This window comes from Bombina bombina, chromosome 2, assembly GCF_027579735.1.
Source record: "Bombina bombina isolate aBomBom1 chromosome 2, aBomBom1.pri, whole genome shotgun sequence".
In the NCBI taxonomy this organism is placed as follows: Eukaryota; Metazoa; Chordata; class Amphibia; order Anura; family Bombinatoridae; genus Bombina; species Bombina bombina.
Genome location: NC_069500.1, coordinates 63,108,355 through 63,133,121, shown reverse-complemented (window position 1 = coordinate 63,133,121; position 24,767 = coordinate 63,108,355). Strand labels below are relative to the sequence as shown.

Genomic DNA, 24,767 nt, shown 5'->3' with positions numbered 1-24,767 from the left:
TGGCGCTCTGTAGGAAAAGGAGGATCGAGCTGCTTTCTTTTTGTATTGAGGCAAGCTAAATAATGTGCTGTTATTGGATCGGAGGTTATAGGAGGTGGGAATAGCAGGGGAGAGCATTCTGCTCAGGTAGGGTGGGAGCTTCCCAGAAAGGCTCTTAAACACAAGGCTGGAAAGATGGAGGGTGCGCCTGGATTCCAGCGACAGACAGTTTAGTTCTTTTAGCATGTCACAATGGTGGGTCCTGTAGTTACATTATAGCACAAAGCGGCAGAACGAGTTATATAACGTATTTAGTTTATTAAGGTGAGTTTGCGGAGCAGGTGCATATACTATGTCCCCATAATCCAAGATAGGCATCAGCATTTGCTGTACAATCTTTTCCTTTACTGTAGGGCTGAGGCAAGATTTGTTTCTGTACAGGGCACCTAGTTTTGGATAAAGTTTAGAGGCAAGTTTTTCTATGTGGAGTCCAAAAGATAGATTGGGGTCTAACAACATACCTAAGTATTTAAAAGAGTGGACTGCGGTCAGCGTGCAATTGGATTTTGTTTTGATGCGAAGATGGGAATTTTGTAATTTTTGTATTTTAGGTCCCGTTCCAAAGATCATTGTGACCGTTTTGTCAGTGTTTAGGAAGAGTTTGTTTTTCGAGATCCACTTCTCTACTTCTGTGAACTGGTCTTGGAGCACTGTTTCAAGCTGCAGCAGATCAGATTTGTTTGCATAGATTACCGTGTTGTCTGCGTACATGTGTACAGTTGAGGATTTGCAGACATTAGGCAAATCATTTATAAATAATGTGAATAGTAGGGGGCCGAGAATGGAACCTTGGGGAACACCACACGTGACTGGGAGAGGGAGGGAGTCACTGTTAGAGACAGAGACATATTGTGATCGATCCGATACATATAATTTAAACCAGGTTAACGGGCGATCAGCAATACCAGAGTTTTTTAGTTTGAGAAGTAGTAGGTCATGGTCCACTGTGTCAAAAGCCTTTGCAAAATCAAGGAAAATAGCTCCAGTTAGGTCTCCTTGTTCCATGCCAGTTTGGATGTCGTTGCAAACTTTTAGGAGGGCAGTTGTAGTGGAGTGATTCGGTCTAAAACCTGATTGATCAGGGGTCAGATAGTTAGAAAGTTGATAATACTCGCATAATTGCGTATGGACGCATTTTTCTAAGATTTTTGACAATACAGGGAGCAATGATATAGGACGATAGTTAGAAACCAAGGTTAACTCCCCACTTTTATGAATAGGCACTACTCTTGCAGTTTTCCAGAGTTTGGGTATGTATCCAGACACCAAGGATTCGTTAATTAGGGTTGCGACAGGCTTAGCAATTGCCGGCGCACTGAGCTTCAATAGCATTGCTGGGATTTGATCAGGTGCTGACTGGTTTTTCATTTTTAGATTATTAAGGTGTTTCTTAACGACATTGAAGGGTACAGGTCTAAAATTGAACTTCTCTATATTGGGTCTTTGCTGTTTTAGTGGGGCCTGATCCACATTTGTAGCTTCAGGATGTTTGCCATTTATTAGTTTGTCAATCAGGGTGGTGGAGCATCCGACAAAATAATTGTTAAAGGCATTTGCTACTTCTAAGGGGAGTTGCAGGTTTTGGTTATCCACATTGACAGTGGAGGGTTGGGAGTGGATTGGTGGATTTTGTAGGTTATTTATGAGTTTCCAAAACTTTCTAGGGTTACATATATTATAGATATAGATAGATATATAGATATATATATTATGTGCATAAAGATAATAATAATAATACAACTTTTTTTTACACTAGACTAGAAGCCAGTTCTATTCTCTATTAAAAGCACAATGGCACAGGCTTACTTTTAACCATTAAAAGGTGTGTGTTTCCCTAAATATATATTTGTAACTATAAATATAATTTATTTAATACATTGAATTAGTAAGATAATACTGGATGTCTCCTATGCAAATAGATAAAATGCATATAATGGTAGAATATTATTGAATATAGAAACAAAAATAACTTTCTGTTAAAATGAGAGTTATGTACAGACGTAATAAACCGCAGCGTGTGCTGTCACATCTCGACACTTCCAGTTGTGAAGGGGTTAAACTTGTTGACGCTTCGCGTTTTGAAGCATTTTGACCCTGCGGCGGACCCGTCCGTGCCACGTCACATACTACAGGGGCCGCAGTTATGGCGTTTACCCTGTATTCCCTGCTCCAGGCCGCTCTGCTATGTGTTAATGCGATCGCCGTGCTGCACGAGGAGCGCTTCCTGAGCAAGAGTGAGCCGGGAAAGCTTGTTTGCCTATATTTTTATTAGGAGGGGAGCTGATTTGTGTAGCATAGGTTGGAGGAAGTTATGGGTATGAGGCATTGGGGAACCTGATGTATATGTGGCATAGTAGTTGTACTGTGATCTAGGTATGTGACACAGCAATATGTCACAGCAGGTGAGGGAACATGGATTGTACAAGTGTCGTAATGTGGGGGTCCTGAATTGTACAATGGTCGTAATGTGGGGGACCTGAATTGTACAAGGGTCATAATGTGGGGGACCTGAATTGTACAAGGGTCATAATGTGGGGGACCTGAATTGTACAAGGGTCATAATGTGGGGGACCTGAATTGTACAAGGGTCATAATGTGGGGGACCTGAATTGTACAAGGGTCATAATGTGGGGGACCTGAATTGTACAAGGGTCATAATGTGTGGGACCTGAATTGTACAAGTGCCATAATGTGTGGGACCTGAATTGTACAAGTGCCATAATGTGTGGGACCTGAATTGTACAAGTGCCATAATGTGTGGGACCTGAATTGTACAAGTGCCATAATGTGTGGGACCTGAATTGTACAAGTGCCATAATGTGTGGGACCTGAATTGTACAAGTGCCATAATGTGTGGGACCTGAATTGTACAAGGGTCATAATGTGTGGGACCTGAATTGTACAAGTGCCATAATGTGTGGGACCTGAATTGTACAAGTGCCATAATGTGTGGGACCTGAATTGTACAAGTGCCATAATGTGTGGGACCTGAATTGTACAAGTGCCATAATGTGGGGACCTGAATTGTACAAGTGCCATAATGTGGGGGACCTGAATTGTACAAGGGTCATAATGTGGGGGACCTGACTTGTACAAGTGCCATAATGTGTGGGACCTGAATTGTACAAGGGTCATAATGTGTGGGACCTGAATTGTACAAGGGTCATAATGTGGGGGACCTGACTTGTACAAGTGCCATAATGTGTGGGACCTGAATTGTACAAGTGCCATAATGTGTGGGACCTGAATTGTACAAGTGCCATAATGTGTGGGACCTGAATTGTACAAGTGCCATAATGTGGGGGACCTGAATTGTACAAGTGCCATAATGTGGGGGACCTGAATTGTACAAGTGCCATAATGTGGGGGACCTGAATTGTACAAGTGCCATAATGTGGGGGACCTGAATTGTACAAGGGTCATAATGTGTGGGACCTGAATTGTACAAGTGCTATAATGTGTGGGACCTGAATTGTACAAGTGCTATAATGTGTGGGACCTGAATTGTACAAGTGCCATAATGTTGAGGGAGAGATTTTGAACCTTTATTTTTTAAGCTTAAATAATTATCTGCCTAAGTGTTTTGTTTCTTATCTTTGATTTTTGCTTAAAGTAATGCAATTTAAGAATAATACCTGAACACTTAAGGAGCAGTGCGTAAGCATATGAAATACTTAATTAACAAAAATGGACTATACCAGCTAAATAAGCCAGTTGGTCCTAAAGAAATGCTTTTATTGCACTGTAAAATAGATTATAGAAATTAATTCGGTTGATTACTGGAACTTGCAATTGAAGAAAGTGTGTGACCAGACTTAAAATATAACCTTTATTTATTTTGTTTTAAAAAAGACAGCATAAATTGTGTGTGTATGCTACCCTTGAGAGAGTTAAAAACACACTCTCTGTTGATTGTATGATACTTAGCTTGTGTAATATCACTAATATGAAGTACTTGGTAACCCTGTTGTAAGACCAAGATTATATTCTAGGTGTATCTATATATTTATCTGTCTAAGGACTGTATGGCCTAATATATGGCCAATCCTTCAGATTATCCCAAGTGGGTATTAATATATGGTATACCTGTTATACTTAAACTCTATAGTCTTTATAGGTAAATATGTTTTTAGGGCATTATAAACAGCAGTGTTCAGCTATAAAACCAATATACAGTAAGCGAATACTAATGTATACACTTGCAATAAAATATCTGTTGGTTACTCTAGGTTTTGAAGATTGCCTTTATGTCAGTCTCTACAATGCATGACTTATACTTGTTTATTTAGTTAATTTTTCAACTCTAACAGATATTGATTCAATTCTGTATGATTGTGCATATACAAAGGTTATATTTGTGCATATATAAAGGTGCATATATAAAGGTTATATTTTAAGTCTGGTCACACACTTTCTTCAATTGCAAGTTCCAGTAATCAACCGAATTAATTTCTATAATCTATTTTACAGTGCAATAAAAGCATTTCTTTAGGACCAACTGGCTTATTTAGCTGGTATAGTCCATTTTTGTTAATTAAGTGCCATAATGTGTGGGACCTGAATTGTACAACGGTCATAATGTGTGGGACCTGAATTGTACAAGTGCCATAATGTTTGGGACCTGAATTGTACAAGTGCCATAATGTGTGGGACCTGAATTGTACAACGGTCATAATGTGTGGGACCTGAATTGTACAAGTGCCATAATGTGTGGGACCTGAATTGTACAACGGTCATAATGTGTGGGACCTGAATTGTACAAGTGCCATAATGTGTGGGACCTGAATTGTACAAGTGCCATAATGTGTGGGACCTGAATTGTACAAGTGCCATAATGTGTGGGACCTGAATTGTACAAGTGCCATAATGTGTGGGACCTGAATTGTACAAGTGCCATAATGTGGGGGACCTGAATTGTACAAGTGCCATAATGTGGGGGACCTGAATTGTACAAGTGCCATAATGTGGGGGACCTGAATTGTACAAGTGCCATAATGTGGGGGACCTGAATTGTACAAGTGCCATAATGTGGGGGACCTGAATTGTACAAGTGCCATAATGTGGGGGACCTGAATTGTACAAGTGCCATAATGTGGGGGACCTGAATTGTACAAGAGTCATAATGTGGGGGACCTGAATTGTACAAGTGCCATAATGTGGGGGACCTGAATTGTACAAGTGCCATAATGTGGGGGACCTGAATTGTACAAGTGCCATAATGTGGGGGACCTGAATTGTACAAGTGACATAATGTGGGGGACCTGAATTGTACAAGTGCCATAATGTGGGGGACCTGAATTGTACAAGTGCCATAATGTGGGGGACCTGAATTGTACAAGTGCCATAATGTGGGGGACCTGAATTGTACAAGTGCCATAATGTGGGGGACCTGAATTGTACAAGTGCCATAATGTGGGGGACCTGAATTGTACAAGAGTCATAATGTGGGGGACCTGAATTGTACAAGTGCCATAATGTGGGGGACCTGAATTGTACAAGAGTCATAATGTGGGGGACCTGAATTGTACAAGTGCCATAATGTGGGGGACCTGAATTGTACAAGTGCCATAATGTGGGGGACCTGAATTGTACAAGTGCCATAATGTGGGGGACCTGAATTGTACAAGTGCCATAATGTGGGGGACCTGAATTGTACAAGTGCCATAATGTGGGGGACCTGAATTGTACAAGTGCCATAATGTGGGGGACCTGAATTGTACAAGTGCCATAATGTTTGGGACCTGAATTGTACAAGTGCCATAATGTTTGGGACCTGAATTGTACAAGTGCCATAATGTGGGGGACCTGAATTGTACAACGGTCATAATGTGGGGGATCTCACCTGTGGCTTATATGGGGTGGGGGAACTTTACCTGCGCGAGGGCTGTAGGTGGGAGACCTGATCCCCTTGATGTGCTTACAATTACTTGTTATATCTGTTTGCAGAGTTTAAAATACAAGACATTGCTCCTTTTGGATATATTTTTTTTATATGAAATAGCTGTCTTATTACTATCAGGTATTTGTAGAGCGCCAACAGATTCTGCAGCGCTATAAACATAGGCGGTATACAAGGTAACATTTATAGGGATCAAATGGGTAGAGGACCCTGCTAAGAGTTGCACTGACTGTTGTTGTCGGCTCTTATGAAGGTGACGTACAAACAGCTGGGCTCATAGGCTTACATGCTAAGGGGTTCAAGGTGATAGCAATGGAGTTAGGAAAGGTTAGTTTAGGTTGTAAGTGTCCCTGAATAGTAGAGTCTTTAGTGAGCGCTTGAAGCTTTAAAAAAAAATAGGGGAGAGTCTTGTGGAGCGAGGCAGAGAGTTCCTCAAGATGGGAGTCAGTCTGGAAAAGTCCTGTAAACGGGAATGGGAGGAGGTAACAAGAGAAGATGAGAGTAGGAGATTGTGAGCAGAGCGAAGCGGACAAGAGGGAGAGTATCTGGAGACAAGGTCTGAGATGTAGGGGGGAACAGTGCAGTTGAGGGCTTTGTATGTCAGAATTTTGTGTTTTTACTCCTGGAGGAAGCCAGTGAAGGGATTGGCAGAGAGGTGCAGCAGATGAAGAGTGATGTGTGAGGAAGATGAGCCTGGCAGAGGCATTCATTATGGATTGTAAAGGAGCTAGACGGCAGCTAAGGAGACCAGAGAGGACGGATTTGCAGTGGTCGAGGTGGGAAAGGATAAGAGAGTGGCTTAAAATGTTAGCTGTGTCTTGTGTAAGGAAATGTCTAATTTTATAGATGGTTTTTAAGTTGGAAGTGGCAGGCTTTAGCCAAGGACTGAATGTGAGGAGTGAAAAAAAGATCTGAGTCAAGTGTAAGGGGACCGAGGACAGAGCCTTGCGGTACCCCAACAGAAAGTGGTAATGGGGCAGAGGATTCCCCAGAGAAGGCTACACTAAAGGTACGGTTAGACAGATAGGAAGAGAACCACGAGAGATTGGAGAAGGTTTGGAGCAAAAGAGGGTGTGAAGCTCTATCTGCTAATTTAAACCACAACCGACTCAGGTGGGCTGAGCTTGGAGGGAGAATAGACGTAATTAGCTTATCTCTGTGTTTACAAAAAATCCTCTATCTTCTATCTCTATACTCGGTGAAACCATTACTTAGGGCCTGATGATCAAAAACTCTCTCCTTCAATAGTCAGTAGATCTTTATTTAGGGAACGTTTTCTATCATATTTTGTTTGAAGTGGAGTAACAACAACAAAAAATGTGTTTTTCTGCCTGCTTATACTTTAGATCTTGTCTAGTTAATTTGGCATAATTTGTTTTTTTTTGCGTTTTTTTTATAAATGAATCATTTATCATTATTAGCCTGGACTAGCACAATTGTACAAATAATTGTTCATACTTGCTGAGAATATTTTGCCTTTTTACTTAAAATGTTCCTTTTTTAATTTAGTTGGCTGGGGAACAGACCAAGGGATTGGAGGATTCGGTGAGGATCCGGGAGTAAAATCACAAATGATGAATCTTGTGCGATCAGTGCGGACGGTAATGCGAGGTATGAATACTGCTCATCATCTGCTTAGATTTCTGTCACATTCATGATTCAGATAGAACTTGCAATTTAAGGGGGGAAAATTGCAGGCTTAAAGGGACAGTCTACACCAGAATTTTTATTGTTTTAAAAGATAGATAATCCCTTTATTACCCATTCCCCAGTTTTGCATAACCAACACAGTTATAATAATATACTTTTAACCTCTGTGATTATCTTGTATCTAAGCCTTTGCAAACTGCCCCTTTATTTCAGTTCTTTTGACAGACTTGCAGTCTAGCCAATCAGTGCCTGCTCCCAGATAACTTCACGTGCACGAGCACAGTGTTATCTATATGAAATACATGAACTAACACCCTCCAGTGGTGAAAAACTGTTAAAATGCATTCTGAAAAGAGGTGGCCTTCAAGGTCTAAGAAATTAGCATATGAACCTCCTAGGTTAAGCTTTCAACTAAGAATACCAAGAGAACAAAGCAAAATTGGTGATAAAAGTAAATTGGAAAATTGTTTAAAATTTACATGCTCTATGTGAATCATGAAAGTTTATTTTGGCCTAGACTGTCCCTTTAAGAAACACCTTAAACTTAGGCCCTGGCATCCGGGTTTAGAGTGTCTAAGACACACATGGGTGCCCCCAAACTTTCTGGCTGCCACCAGCCACACCTAAAATTTAGCTTGGTACGACTTGATCCTCTGTAGGCTTTGCGGTTCTAAAATACAAGTCAAACTTTTATTGTGGTAGTAAATAATGTATGTGTGTGTGTGTGTATATATGTGTGTATATATGTGTGTATACACTGTGTATATGTGTGTGTGTATATATATATATATATATATATATATATATATATATATTGTGTGTGTATACTATATTCATAAACAAATGTGTATAGATACAATTATAAATGCATATCTATGAGTGTATTATATATACATCATAGGGATGGCCAAAGGTTAGCTTTATACCTTTCTCTTGGACTTCATCGATGAAACATAGCTCCTTTCCATGAGAGCATACTGAGGTAGGCTCATGAGCATACACGTGTCTTGTGCACTATATGTTGAACATTGTTACAAATATCGTTGCTAAAACCGCTGCCATATAGCACTCAAGACATGGGCATGTTTCTTAGCCTACCTCAGTATGCTCTTATGGAAAGCTATAGAGAAAAAGGTAAAGATAAAGAAGGATATTGGAATTGTGCACTCAGTTGCAGTTTGTTTTTAAGTTCTAGAGCTTTATCTAAATTTTTAGTTTTGACTTCCGTGTCCCTTTAATGGAGCTTGCTCTATCTAGTCGCTAGCTTTCACCCGTGCCTGTACGGCTACTTTACTGTTTACCATTTATTTTTCATATTTACAAACCAAATGTTAGAATGTGTACATAAGAATAGATATTAATACATACAACACTGAACACCTTTTTCATTATATCAGGTCTGTCCAAGATTAAAAATATTGCTTAAAAGGACATTAAACATTTCTATTGCGTTTTTTGTTTTGTAAACATTGTGTTTGTCCCACGCTCCCTAGAGGGGTCAAAAGACTAATTATGTAACCTCCAAAGGCTTCAAAAATGCTTTTGTTTGTATACAAATTGTGCTACTGTCCCTTTAAAAGAGCATTAACCGCAATTAATTTCTGTCCTAAAGTTGAAAGATCATGTTAAAGTATTTGCATAAAAACATTTAAATTAAAGAGGAATGGATGTTTTTAAACCAGCAATAAGTGTCTGTGCATAATTGGTTGATAGTGATTTTCCCCACCAGCATTAAAAAAACAAACAAAAAAACGTATTTTAAAATGCCATATTTTAGACGTAATAAATAAAAACATAACTCATGTTCTTTTAATTCTGTTTATTTTTTAATAATACATTCAAAAAGTGATACTAAATATGCTAAGTATTATCCTCATAAAGTGAATATAATTAGTTGTGCCGTTGTTAAAGGGACAGTCTACACCAGAATTTGTATTGTTAAAAAAGATAGATAATCCTTTTATTACCCATTCCCCAGCTTTGCATAACTAACACTTTTATATTAATATACTTTTTACCTCTGTGATTATCTTGCATCTAACCCTCTGCAAACTGCCTCCTTATTTTAGTTATTTTGACAGACTTGCATTTTAGCCAATCAGTGCTGACTCCTAGGTAACTCCACGGGCATGAGCACAATGTTATCTATATGGCACACATGAACTAACGCCCTCTAGTTGTGGAAAAACTGTCAAAATACATTCAGATAAGAGGTGGCCTTCAAGAGCTAATAAATTAGCATATGTGCCTACCTAGGTTGAGCCTTCAACTAAGAATACAAAGAAAACGATGCAAAATTGATGATAAAAGTAAATTGGAAAGTTGTTTACAATTCCATGCCCTATCTGAATCATGAATTTACATTTCAACAAAAGATACCACAAGAACTAAGCTAAATTGATCATAGAAGTAAATTGGAAACCTGCTTTAAATTTCGTTTTTTATCCAATTCATGCAAGTTTAATTTTGACTTTACTGTACCTTTAAGTGCATATGACCACAAAAATAGTTATTGATTGATCAGATTCTTTGGGTTTTATAAGTTTTGTTCATTGTAAATAACATTCTAGTGTAATGATAAAATCCTATTATTTATTGCGTCATTTTATTATTAAATACTCCCTTATCACTGTGTTTAGCGCATTTTGTAGGTGTTAACGTTACACACCAGACACACTGCTGTGTGGTTGCTGAGTAGGCCACGGGCAATTATTTTCAGCTATGTACATCTGAGTCTTGTGACGCCCTTCACAGGAGCATGAATAGCATACAGTATATTTATGTATATATAGAAATAGGAATGTTTGAAATTTTATATTTTGTTTCTTCCAGTGCCATTAATAGCTGTGAACTCTGTAACCATCGTGCTGCTTTTACTGTTTGGATAAAGAAGGGATAGAGAGAACAGACCAGAGGGAAGCACACCAGTCATAGACGAATACAGCTGGGCTACAGCTTTTGGCGAACGGCTAAATCCAACACTGGACATCATCTGCTAAAACTATTACAACAGCACTTCCTGTTGGTGGCTGATCCCTGAAAAAAAGAAGATACTCTGCAGTGTGATATGGAGATACTGACTCACTTTATATAGCAAGACTATAGCAGAAAAATCACTTTCTACAGTTTGACATCAATGGTGTGAACGCCCAGCCCCTGTTTGTAAAACATTATTTAGCGTATTCGGATCTAGCTTGAACTTCAATTGTGTTAGTATTTTTCTACTCCTAGGCAAACATGGTAGTCTAGTAATCTTCAGCTGGTCTGATAACATACTCTTAAGTATAGAGGAGAAATCAGGGCTGAGCTTCTATATAGTTATGCAGACTAGTCCATTAGTTTTCACAACAAACTGGTTAATTGCAGGCTCTAAAGTTAATCAGTCTTGTAGAGAGGTAGTGGTTATTTAAGGGACAGCACCCCTCTTTTTAAAACTTTTACTTTATCCGCACTCCCAGAGACGCCAAATAGGAAAAACCAGCTATTAGGTTATACAATTTTTTTGCTTTTTGGCTTCTTTAGGGGGCATAGGACAAAGCACGGTATTTATTTAATGTCCCTTTAGTTTTCTGACCATATGATGTATTCCACGGCTGACAGATGTTGCCTGAAAGTTTGATGTTAAAGTGCTCAGTATGTTCCATAAATAAATTCCTGTTAATGTTTACAAAGTGCAGCCATGGTATTGATATAATGTGTACATTTGAGCTGTTTAAAAACAAAAAATGATCAGCTTTTCCTTTCTTTTTTTGTCTTGTGTTTTAATGTTCAGCCATATCATTTTAAACGCAATATAATTCATATGTCATGGTCTTAATAAATCTCAAATTGTGTTCATTGTAAATGAATCAGTGGATTATATTTCTGCTTTAGGATATTGAATTCTAACAGACAACCTGTATTGTTATTTCCTAAATACTATATTGGGCCCAATAAAACTATGTGCCATATGATAGCACAATGGATTTCTAAATGAATTTGTTTCACAGAGTCTCTAATAACTATTTGTTACACTTGGGATGAAGTAACAATCCTTACCTCCCTTGTACAGCTGTGCTCCCCCCACTCATTTCATCTACGTATGCTCAGACTGTGGGCGTCATCAGGTGCCCAGCACAGCCTGCACCAGGGGTGGGAGCGAGATGAAGACAATAACCTTGATCACACAAGTTAAAGGGACACTGAACCCACATTTTTTTTTCTTTCATGATTCAGGTAGAGCAGGCAATTTTAAGAAACTTTCTAATTTACTCCTATTATCAATTTTTATTTGTTCTCTTGGTATCTTTATTTGAAAAAGCAGAAATGTAAGCTTACGAGCCTGTCCATTTTTGGTTTAGCACCCTGGGTGCTACCAGTCAGCCAGCTCTACCCAGGTGCTGAACCAAAGATGGGCTGGCTTCTAAGCTTACATTCCTGCTTTTGAATCCTTTGTTTAAAAAAAAATATGTACATACCCTCTCTTGTCATTCGCTCACCAGATGTTTAGCTTGCTCCCAGTAGCGCAAGGATGTTCTGCTGCTGACTTAAACTATGTGTTTAATCATGTTGCAGGGATTAAACACATAGTTATAGGCAAGCAATAGTGTAATAATAAATTGCTTTAACATATGAGAACATTTTCTTTGCACTTTTAAATCCCTGTAAACATTTTATAGGGGATTAATTGCTAAGTGTGTAACAGTCATATAAGGCAGAGCACATTTATGCGTCCAGTAGCTAAGAATGAGCTGGTCTTGCATCTCTGGCTGTCAGAACAGCAATTCACATAAAAAAAAACACCACTCGGCTGGCAGACAACATCTGAGCACAAATCTCAAGCAGGTTAAACCTCTTGCTTGGAGTTTGCTTGCGGTACATGTAATGTGCATACCCTAGGGAAAGTATGTTGTTTCTGATTGTAGTGGGAAACCATTGCTGATTCATCAGAAGAAGAAACAAATACTGGGTTACTCATGTATGCCCAGGGTTGCCACCCCAGCCATGTTTTCCTGGACACATATGAGTTACACATGGTGCAGGGTAAGCAGAGAGGAACATGTATTGTGCCTCTGGACATCACATGAATAGAGCTGATGAACAACACCATGCATGTTCCTCCCTGCACACCCTACAGCACGTGTAACTCATATGTGTCCAGGAAAACATGGTCACGATGGCAGCCCTATGTATGTCTTATGTTTGCCGTAATCTGTTACTGTTACCCAGTTTAACTTTACACTATCATGAATCCCTCTGCTAAGCTACTACACATCTCTTGTTGCTGAAGTGCTACCGCACTTTCATAGTGTCTAAAGTAATTTATACAAAATCCAATTTAGAAGCACAAAACCCTCTCTCAAGCTGGTTATAACTGTCTGCGCTCTTGTCCTACTCCCACTTCTTCCTTTCATCATATACTCGTTCCATCGAGATCACTGGTTTTCAAACTTGTCCTCAGACCTCCCTAACAGGCCAGATTTTGAAGATTTCTGAACCAGAGAATAGGTGAAGCAATCAGCTGATTAGTACACATGGTTATTTTACCGGCTCTCACCTAAGCTAATCCTGAAAATCTGTCCTGTTGGGGAGGCCTGAGGACAGGTTTGAAAACCAGTGATCTAGATGTCTTGCTCTGTGTGCCTATTCTGTTTCTTTTCTGTCTAATAGTTTAAGAGTTTACCCCTAGATTTCAAGAGTTTTAGAATCTAAAAACACATTTAATTATTATAGGGGCTTTAAAAAAAAATTGGATGTAGTCGCAGCTGCCCGACCATTATATATGGCCATGAAACCTCTAACAGACTCGGTGACAATAATACTTCACCTATATTACCCTTGTAATCAACCATCCTCATTTCAGTTTTCTAAATTGCACACTCTATTAGGTACTTTTTATTACAGTTTTTGTACACCAACTTTGAATAATGCAAAATCCAATATGAACTATAAGCATATACAACAAAAATAATGCTGTGCATGTTACAAGGATTGTTATTGCTCTGGATTAATAAAGGAACATCATATGAGCAGAAACAACATTTGGTGACTATAAGAAGTATTTAAAGGGACATGAAACGCATTTTTTTTTCTTTCGTGATTCAGATACAGCATACATTTTCAAACAAATTTTCAACTTATGTTTATTATCCAACTTCCTTTTTTCACTTTGATATCCTTTGTTAAAGGAGCAGCAGTGCACTACTGGGAGCTAGCTGAACACACAGGTAAGCCTATGATGAGATATCTATGTGCATCCACCAATCAGCAGCTAGCTCCTGAACCTACCTAGCTATGCTTTTCAACAAAGGATACCAAGAGAAGTAAGCAAATCAGATAGAAGTAAATTGTAAAGCTGTTTAAAAATGTATGCACTATTTGAATCATGAAGGAAAAACGTTGGGTTCCATGTCTCTTAAAGGGACACTGAACCCAAATTTTTTTCTTTCGTGATTCAGATAGAGCATGACATTTTAAGCAACTTTCTAATTTACTCCTATTATCAAATGTTCTTTATTCTCTTTGTATCTTTATTTGAAATGCAAGAATCTAAGTTTAGATGCCGGCCCATTTTTGGTGAACAACCTGGGTTGTCCTTGCTGATTGGTGGAAAAAAAAATCATCCACCAATCAAAAAGTCCAGAGTTCTTAACCCAAAAAAGCTTAGATGTCTTTTTTTTTTTTAAATAAAGATAGCAAGAGAACGAAGAAAAATTGATAATAGGAGTAAATTAGAAAGTTGCTTAAAATTGCATGTTCTATCTGAATCACAAAAGAAGAAAATTGGGTTCAGTGTCCCTTTAACTTTTTACCTGCTAGTCAACTAGCACATACAGATAAGAGGAAGAATGCCAAGAGAAATGTGCCAAAATATGAGAATTTTGGCAGTCAGAGGTCGGCCAAGCACCATCTAAAGTCGGCTAAAACATAGGTAACGTGGTGTCATAGCAATGTGGTAAATTCTTAGCCTCAGCCAAATTCATATATCAATTCCTGGCAGGAAGAGGAGATATGAGCAACCAAATTCAAGCCACTGGGCTTCGCTTGTATAACAGGGATATAGTAATGTGTTCACCCAGCCATCACATGCCTCACGCCATCTGGAGTACGATGATAATCTGAGGTTTCAGATGGGTTTAGGAAAGTGCCATCATTTTTTATAGAGAACTACTGGTAGCGCTGCGGAATCTGTTGGCACTCTACAAATAACCGATAACTGGTCAATGTCTATTGACCTTCATTTCACTACTTAGTACAGGCAATGTGACATCTGTGAAGTTTGCCAACAACTTAATATTTTAAGAATTATGCATGTGGTAGGCACTTCTAGGGTTAATCTTTAACAGGAACAAGCAGCTAATTCAAATGACAATTACCAACAACTGGCAATTTCTAAAAAAAAATATGTTTATACAATACAAGGTTATAAGCCACTGAAAAAGTTTAATTTTGACTAGTCCAGGGAAGTTAAAGGGACACTGAACCCAACATGTTCTCAATTCAGATAGAACATACAATTTTAAGCAACTTTCCAACTGACTTTTATTATCAAATTTGCTTTGTTTCTTTGTACTTTGTTGGAGCTAGCTGAAAACATTGGATAAGCCAATGACAAGAGACACGTGCAGCCATCCATCGGCAGCTAGCTCACAGTAGAGCATTGAACCTAACTAGACATTCTTTTTAAGCACAGCATTCCATGAAAACAAAGCACATTAGGTAATAGAAGTAAACTGGAAAGTTGCACAGCATTGCATGTTCTATCTGAATCATGAAAATGTAATTTTGCATATTGTGTCTCTTACTACAGCTGCAGCCATAGAAGAGACAAAACATAACCCCCTGCCTGTAAAGGTGACTTCCCTGTAACTAAAAGTAATAATTTGTCAACCAGTGTTTGTGTCATTTACAACCGTATAATACATATGTAACGTAGCTAAACAGAACCACAAACGCGCCGACCATAGCCTGCCCTGAGTTTATTAATCAATCAGCTTCATCACAGCCTGGAGGAACACAAGTATACGGGAAACGAGGCTTGGAACGCACAGCCAGGACCCCAATACAATATTTAGGTGTCTAATGTTATGCCTGAATATGGTAACGTTATATATTTAGAACTGACTACTTCAGTTATCATATTCATTGTTTACATTAATAAAATTACTCAGTAAAAGAACAACACACAACCAGTGAGGTCGCGGCTTTCTCTGCCATTCATAGGGCGCGTGTGGGTAGCCTAAGACCGGCGGCTGGGGACCTGCTGTGTGCAAAAGGTAGGAGAGGGGTGTGTGTTGCACAGGGGTCAGTATGAGGAGGGAATAATTTAGTATTTTATTATAAAACACTACGCGCCGCACAGAGCGTTATTGCTTATTTACGTCACCGAGTATTAGTGAGATTCTGTGTATTACATTCTGCAGTATTTGTGACAGCTTAGTGACCCTAACAGTGCTGCTGATTTATATTTTATATAAGGCCCCTGGGACACAACATCACAGAGCTTTGTCTATCTCCCCTAGATCGTATAATGTAAGGAGCACATTGTATCATGGTGTTCTAGTGAAGCCTCACTGCTCCTCTACCTCCCCTTAGTGCATATGAACAAGAGTACAGTGACTAAGAGCTGGTAATCGAAAATAGCTTCATCTTTAAAAGGCCATGAAACCCATTTTCTTTAATAATTCAGAGAGATCATATATTTTAAATTATTTTCCTTTATACTTCTATTATCTAATTTGTTTCATTCTCTTAATGTCCTTTGTTGAAAATTATACCTAAATACGCACCTGGAGCTTCTGATTGGTGGCTGCACATATATGGTTCATGTTATTGGCTCACCCATATGCATTGTTGTTTCTTCAACAACGAATAAGAGAATGAAACAAATTAGATAATATAAATACATTGCAAAGTTGTTTAAAATGGTATCCTCTATCTAAATCATGTCCCTTTAACTATTTCCTGTCCTCTGTGGGAGAATTAGGGTTGCCAGCTGTCCTCCACAAAAATACTGGACTATCTGGGATCAGGGATGCGCAATTCCTATCGCCCGATGCCCGGGACATGTTCTGGGCACAAGGCATGTGTTTTTTTTTTTTTACATTTAGCCCTGCTGCGGGCAAGCAGACCACAGCAGGGCTAAAGCTTTTTTTTTTTAACACTGTTTTAACAACCCATGACTACCAGTAAAACACAAGATAGTGATTTATTTTTTTACCCTCAGCTGCCAGAAACACAGAGCAGTGTCTGTACTATGTGTGTAATGCATACAGGTATAGGAGGCCTTTGTAAATTAGATTGCATTCAGAGGACTTGAAAGAAACTAGACATTTATTTTTGGATTCATTTTTATTGGACCGTTATTATAAGTGTATGAGATTGCGGTAATGATTCTAGCCTAAATCGTGATTGCGCTCAACTTATATATGAGCGCAATTTAACCTGTGCACAATTGCGAAAACATTTGCATGCCACTTGTAATCGAGCCCTCTATGAGCAGCATAAATAACAACCAACGATCTGGATTTGCACAGATCGTTGTGTGTTGCACTTTACAAATGCCACTGGCAGCAGCCGTATTTGGCATTTATTGACAAATGCACGTCTAATAAATTCCATATCGTGTTCCATCTGGTTGTAAAGAAATATTTTGTTGAACAGGTGTTTTTTTAACATCTTCCTCTCTTCCAAACCTGTATGCTAAGACAACACAACAGTTTGCCTCCCTGCAGCCATTTTACATAGGAGAAACTACTTTTTATATTCAGAAAATACATCTATACATATATTGTGTGTGATATATATTCTAGTCCTAAAGCTGTGTACACGGGTCATTTTCTGCAGTGCATCGGTCCCACCAGGCCACGCCTGCTCCCGTCATGCCCGCTCTGACCCCGCCCCGCTCCTGCCCACCCACTCTGCTGTCTGATCCTCACGGCGGTCACTGCTGATCCTTCCTTACGGCCAGGTATGTTTCAGTCTACTGTGCATGACTGCATCGGACAAACTTACCTGGCCTTTTATAATATAGGATATATATATATATATATATATATATATATATATATATATATATATATAATACTGCTAAATAGCATGTTATGTATTTTAAGTCAGTTTATTATTTAAATAAATATGTTTTTAACTTTTGGTGTGTTCTTTTCGTTTTACATGATTTCTGATTTTCTTCTAATATTTGGTTTGTACTATAGTAAATGTTATTAATATAGAACACATTTGGTACATTGCAAAATGCAGTCCCAATATTAGAACTAAATACATTCAATACAGTGTGAACTTGTAGCGGCTATACAAATACAATGTTAAAAAAGCTTTTTTTCTTTTAAAAACAGGTTTTACACAATGAAATCTTTAAAAAAAAAAAAAACGTGGCTACTGTCTTCACGTACACTAAATTTTGTTAATAACGCCAAAACGTAAAATACATTATATAGTATTACACATACATGTAACACAACCTATACACATTTACAATATACCCACCACCCCAGCTTATATAGATTTATTATTCATGTACAGGTTTCATTATTGTATTGTAACAAAAGAGGTTTGGTTCACACATGTAAATTGTTTTGTCATTTAGTAATGTCTAAAGGGATCATTTACGTTACACTCTTGCTGCACATGGTGATACTGCTTTTAACTATCGCATCCCACAGTGAAGTGTAGTAAAACGCCCCACAAGACTACCGCCTAGCAGTGATTTCACCCCTACCGCCTAGCAGTGATTTCACCCCTTTAGAACATTTCAACTGTAATCTCGAGTGTGATGCGGTTACCTTTCTACCATAGGGCTATTGAGACAGTGCTTTTAGCATTAAGCCCCATTTCAGTACTATGCTCAGCATCCACTTCATGTGACTTATGTTTATACTTATTATAGAACACAGCATTTAAAGCACTGCACAGATAAAAAAAAATGCATATATAATAAAAGTACTTACTAAAAAAAAATCATAATGTGTAATTTATAAAAGAAATCAACTGTGACCTGAATTACACAATAAAACGTGCAGCCCCTTATTCATGCCAAAGAAATATGACTTTTTTTTAGTAATATTGAAAATAACTAATAGTAATACAATCAATATCAGATCACACCCATGGTTGTGCAGCTCCTTGGTCAGCCACATACCCACATCAGACCCCTGGCCCTGCAGCCCCTCTCTCAGCCCCGTACCCACTGTACATCAGACAGCTGGCCCTGCAACCGCTCTCTCAGCACCATACATCACACCTCACATCAGACCCCTGGCCCTGCAGCCCCTCTCTCAGCCCCGTACCCACTTTACATCAGACAACTGGCTCTGCAACCCCTCTCTTAGCATCAGACCCCTGGCCCTGCAACCCCTCTCTTTACAATATACCAACATCACACCTCACATCATACCCCTGGCCCTGCAACCCCTCTCTTTACAATATACCCACATCACACCTCACATCATACCCCTGGCCCTACGGATCCTCTCTCAGCCCCGTACCCACAGCATACTTCACATCAGACAGCTGGCCCTGCAACCGCTCTCTTGGCACCATACCCACATCACACCTCACATCAGACCCCTGGCCTTACGGATCCTCTCTCAGCCCCGGACCCACAGCATACTTCACATCAGACAGCTGGCCCTGCAACTCCTCTCTTAGCACCATACCCACATCTCACATAAGATCCAGGCCCTGCAACCCCTCTCTCAGCACCATACCCACACCTCACATCAGACCTCTGGTCCTGCAACCCCTCTCTCAGCACCATACCCACACCTCACATCAGACCCCTGGCCCTGCAACCCCTCTCTTTACAATATACCAACATCACACCTCACATCATACCCCTGGCCCTACGGATCCTCTCTCAGCCCCATACCCACAGCATACTTCACATCAGACAGCTGGCCCTACGGATCCTCTCTCAGCACCATACCCACATCACACCTCACATCAGACAGCTGGCCCTGCAACCCCTCTCTTAGCACCATACCCACATCACACTTCACATCAGACAGCTGGCCCTGCAACCGCTCTCTTGGCACCATACCCACATCACACCTCACATCAGAACCCTGGCCCTACGGATCCTCTCTCAGCCTCGGACCCACAGCATACTTCACATCAGACAGCTGGCCCTGCAACTCCTCTCTTAGCACCATACCCACACCTCACATAAGATCCAGGCCCTGCAACCCCTCTCTCAGCACCATACCCACACCTCACATCAGACCTCTGGTCCTGCAACCCCTCTCTCAGCACCATACCCAGACATCACATCAGACCCCTGGCCCTGCAACCCCTCTCTTTACAATATACCAACATCACACCTCACATCATACCCCTGGCCCTACGGATCCTCTCTCAGCCCCATACCCACAGCATACGTCACATCAGACAGCTAGCCCTACGGATCCTCTCTCAGCACCATACCCACATCACACCTCACATCAGATCCAGGCCCTGCAACCCCTCTCTTAGCACCATACCCACATCACACCTCACATCAGACCTCTGGTCCTGCAGCTCCTCTCTCAGCACCATACCCACATCACACCTCTGGTCCTGCAACTCCTCTCTCAGCACCATACCCACATTACACCTCACATCAGATCCAGGCCCTGCAACCCCTCTCTCAGCAACATAGCCACAGCATAATCACATCAGATAACTGGGCCTGCAACCCCTCTCTTAGCACCATACTCACATCACACCTTACATCATACCCCTGGTCCTGCAGCCCCTCTCAGCACCAAAGCCACAGCATACTTTACATCAGACAACTAACTGACCCTGCAGCCCCCCTCTCAGCACCATATCCACATCACAACTCACATCAGACCTCTGGTCCTGCAACTCCTCTCTCAGCACCATACCCACATCACACTTCACATCAGACAACTGGCCCTGCAACCGCTCTCTTAGCACCATACCCATATCACAACTCACTTTAAAAAACTGGCCCTGCAACCCCTGTCTCAGCACCATACCCATATCATACCTCACATCGGACCCCTGACCCTGCAGTCCCTCTCTCAGCACCATACCCACATCATACCTCACATCAGACCCTGGCCCTGCAACCCCTCTCTTAGCACCATACCCACATCATACCTCACATCAGACCCTGGCCCTTCAACCCCTCTCTTAGCACCATACCCACATCATACCTCACTCAGCCCCATCCCCACATTGTATCAGACCCCTGGGTCTGCAGCCCCTTTTCTTAACCCCATACCCACAGCATACTTCATACTAGACAACTGGTCCTGCAACCGCTCTCTTAGCACCATACCCACAACATACTTTACATCAGACCTTTGGCCCTGAAACCCATTTCTCAGCACCATACCCACATCATACCCCTGGTCCTGCAACCACCTCATTCAGCCCCATGCCCACATTATATCAGACTCCTGGCCCTGCAGCACTTTCACTCAGCCCTATACTCATATTGTATCAGACCCCTGGCCCTACATCGCTTTCACTCAGCCTTATACTCACATTATATCAGACCCCTGGGCCAGCAGCACTTTCACTCAGCCCTATACTCACAATGTATTAGACCCCTGGCCCTGCAGCACTTTCACTCAACCTTATACTCACATTGTATTAGACCCCTGGCCCTACATCGCTTTCACTCAGCCCTATACTCACAATATATCAGACCCCTGGCCCTGCAGCATTTTCACTCAGCCCAATACCCACATTGTATTAAACCCCTGGCCCTACATCACTTTCACTCAGCCCTATACTCACATTATATCAGACCCCTGGCCCTGCAGCACTTTCACTCAACCTTATACTCACATATCAGATCCCTGGCCCTGCAGCACTTTCACTCAGCCTTATACTCACATTATATCAGATCCCTGGCCCTGCAGCACTTTCACTCAGCCTTATACTCTCATTGTATCATACCCCTGGCCCTGCAGCACTTTCACTCAGCCCTATACTCACATTATATCAGACCCCTGGCCCTGCAGCACTTTCACTCAGCCCTATACTCATATTGTATCAGACCCCTGGCCCTACATCGCTTTCACTCAGCCTTATACTCACATTATATCAGACCCCTGGCCCTGCAGCACTTTCACTCAGCCTTATACTCACATTATATCAGACCCCTGGCCTTGCAGCACTTTCACTCAGCCCTATACTCACATTATATCAGACCCCTGGCCCTGCAGCACTTTCACTCAGCCCTATACTCATATTGTATCAGACCCCTGGCCCTACATCGCTTTCACTCAGCCCTATACTCACATTGTATTAGACCCCTGGCCCTGCAGCACTTTCACTCAACCTTATACTCACATTGTATTAGACCCCTGGCCCTACATCGCTTTCACTCAGCCCTATACTCACAATATATCAGACCCCTGGCCCTGCAGCATTTTCACTCAGCCCAATACCCACATTGTATTAAACCCCTGGCCCTACATCACTTTCACTCAGCCCTATACTCACATTATATCAGACCCCTGGCCCTGCAGCACTTTCACTCAACCTTATACTCACATATCAGATCCCTGGCCCTGCAGCACTTTCACTCAGCCTTATACTCTCATTGTATCATACCCCTGGCCCTGCAGCACTTTCACTCAGCCCTATACTCACATTATATCAGACCCCTGGCCCTGCAGCACTTTCACTCAGCCTTATACACACATTGTATCATACCCCTGGCCCTGCAGCACTTTCACTCACCCCTATACTCACATTATATCAGACCCCTGGCCCTGCAGCACTTTCACTCAGCCTTATACTCACATTGTATCAGACCCCTGGCCCTGCAGCACTTTCACTCAGCCCTATACTCACATTGTATCAGACCCCTTTCCCTGCAGCACTTTCACTCAGCCTTATACTCACATTATATCAGATCCCTAGCCCTGCAGCATTTTCACTCAGCCTTATACTCACATTGTATTAGACCCCTGGCCCTGCAGCACTTTCACTCAGCCTTATACTCACATTGTATTAGACCCCTGGCCCTGCAGCACTTTCACTCAGCCTTATACTAACATTGTATTAGACCCCTGGCCCTGCATCGCTTTCACTCAGCCCTATACTCACATTGTATCAGACCCCTGGCCCTGCAGCACTTTCACTCAGCCCTATACTCACATTGTATCAGACCCCTGGCCCTGCAGCACTTTCACTCAGCCCTATACTCACATTGTATTAGACCCCTGGCCCTGCAGCACTTTCACTCAGCCCTATACTCACATTGTATCAGACCCCTGGCCCTGCAGCACTTTCACTCAGCCTTATACTCACATTGTATCAGACCCCTGGCCCTGCAGCACTTTCACTCAGCCTTATACTCACATTGTATCAGACCCCTGGCCCTGCAGCACTTTCACTCAGCCTTATACTGACATTGTATTAGACCCCTGGCGCTGCAGCACTTTCACTCAGCCCTATACTCACATTATATCAGACCCCTGGCCCTGCAGCACTTTCACTCAGCCTTATACTCACAATATATCAGACCCCTGGCCCTGCAGCACTTTCACTCAGCCCTATATTCACATTATATCATACCCCTGGCCCTGCATCGCTTTCACTCAGCCCTATACTCACATTGTATTAGACCCCTGGCCCTGCATCGCTTTCACTCAGCCTTATACTCACATTGTATCAGACATCTGGCCCTGCAGCACTTTCACTCAGCCCTATATTCACATTGTATCAGACCCCTGGCCCTGCATCGCTTTCACTCAGCCTTATACTCACATTATATCAGACCCCTGGCCCTGCAGCACTTTCACTCAGCCTTATACTCACATTGTATTAGACCCCTAGCCCTGCAGCACTTTCACTCAGCCTTATATTCACATTGTATTAGACCCCTGGCCCTGCAGCACTTTCACTCAGCCTTATATTCACATTGTATCAGACCCCTGGCCCTGCATCGCTTTCACTCAGCCTTATACTCACATTATATCAGACCCCTGGCCCTGCAGCACTTTCACTCAGCCTTATACTCACATTATATCAGACCCCTGGCCCTGCATCGCTTTCACTCAGCCTTATACTCACATTATATCAGACCCCTGGCCCTGCAGCACTTTCACTCAGCCTTATACTCACATTGTATCAGACCCCTGGCCCTGCAGCACTTTCACTCAGCCTTATACTCACATTGTATCAGACCCCTGGCGCTGCAGCACTTTCACTCAGCCCTATACTCACATTATATCAGACCCCTGGCCCTGCAGCACTTTCACTCAGCCTTATACTCACAATATATCAGACCCCTGGCCCTGCAGCACTTTCACTCAGCCTTATACTCACATTGTATTAGACCCCTGGCCCTGCATCGCTTTCACTCAGCCTTATACTCACATTGTATCAGACATCTGGCCCCGCAGCACTTTTACTTAGCCTTATACATACATTATATGACTACTAGCCCTGCATGCTGTATCTGAATCAATTTACTAACATTGAAAGTTCAATGTCAGCTCATAAAAAACTAATGGAAACATTTAAAAAATTATGAAAGCATGTTTTAGTTTTATCAGTGTGAATGCAGAGGCTATCTGATATAAACAGACATTAGTGCACGTGCTGCCCCATTATATCCTACTAGAGACAGCTTTATGGTAGGTGTCGGCAGGTCATTAGCCAGTAGTTGCCCTTATTTACAGATGCTATCTGCACGCAGTCAAGGTCAGCAGCCTATTCAGTATGTACCTGTAACCTTGATACCCCAAGTTCAGCCTACTGGTAATTTCTTCTTGATAAGGTACTGTATTCTCTGTTCTAATAGTGATGTCAAATGAGTTGTACTCTGTAACTCCTTCTATGGCTGATATTGCCTGTATGCTATAGTGCCATCACATTATCCGTAGTTATACAGCTATCAAGGGGTTAACATGACTGTATATGACAAGGTTGTGCAGTAAGTGATTGATGGCAGCTGCAGATAAGGGGTTCTCTAATCAGTACTGATAAACAAAGCTGATTGCAAAATACAGTTATTTGTTTCTGAACTCGGCGATGACAGTGGTCATAAAGAGAGGCTTCATTTGAAGAAAGCTTTTTTTTTTCTTTATGTAAGTTGGAGAAAGATAAAAAGTGTGCACTAAATGTATGGCTAACACCTGTGGAATGTGCAGTTATTTGTAAAATTACATGAAATTCTTAGGTAGCCAAAATGTATTATATTCCGATGCCTTTT

The 24,767-nt window shown here is 41.2% G+C and overlaps 2 protein-coding genes across 3 annotated transcripts in view; both read left to right on the top strand.

Moving 5' to 3' along the window:
- Positions 1-2,120: 2,120 nt before the first annotated feature.
- On the top strand, positions 2,121-11,432 carry IER3IP1 (immediate early response 3 interacting protein 1). Its single transcript, XM_053701089.1, has 3 exons — positions 2,121-2,273; positions 7,448-7,549; positions 10,421-11,432. The coding sequence occupies exons 1-3, from the start codon at positions 2,183-2,185 to the stop codon at positions 10,474-10,476; spliced, it is 249 nt and encodes an 82-aa protein (XP_053557064.1). The 5' UTR covers positions 2,121-2,182; the 3' UTR covers positions 10,477-11,432.
- Positions 11,433-15,687: 4,255 nt separating this feature from the next.
- The window catches only part of HDHD2 (haloacid dehalogenase like hydrolase domain containing 2), a 179,778-nt gene continuing 170,698 nt past the window's right edge, over positions 15,688-24,767 (top strand). Inside the window, exon 1 of one of the 2 annotated variants that reach the window (XM_053701086.1) lies at positions 15,688-15,843. The gene's annotated coding sequence lies outside the window, so the exon portion shown is untranslated. Of the gene's footprint in view, positions 15,844-17,413; positions 17,538-24,767 lie in introns of those variants that run through there. The other variant, XM_053701087.1, reaches the window with a different exon arrangement.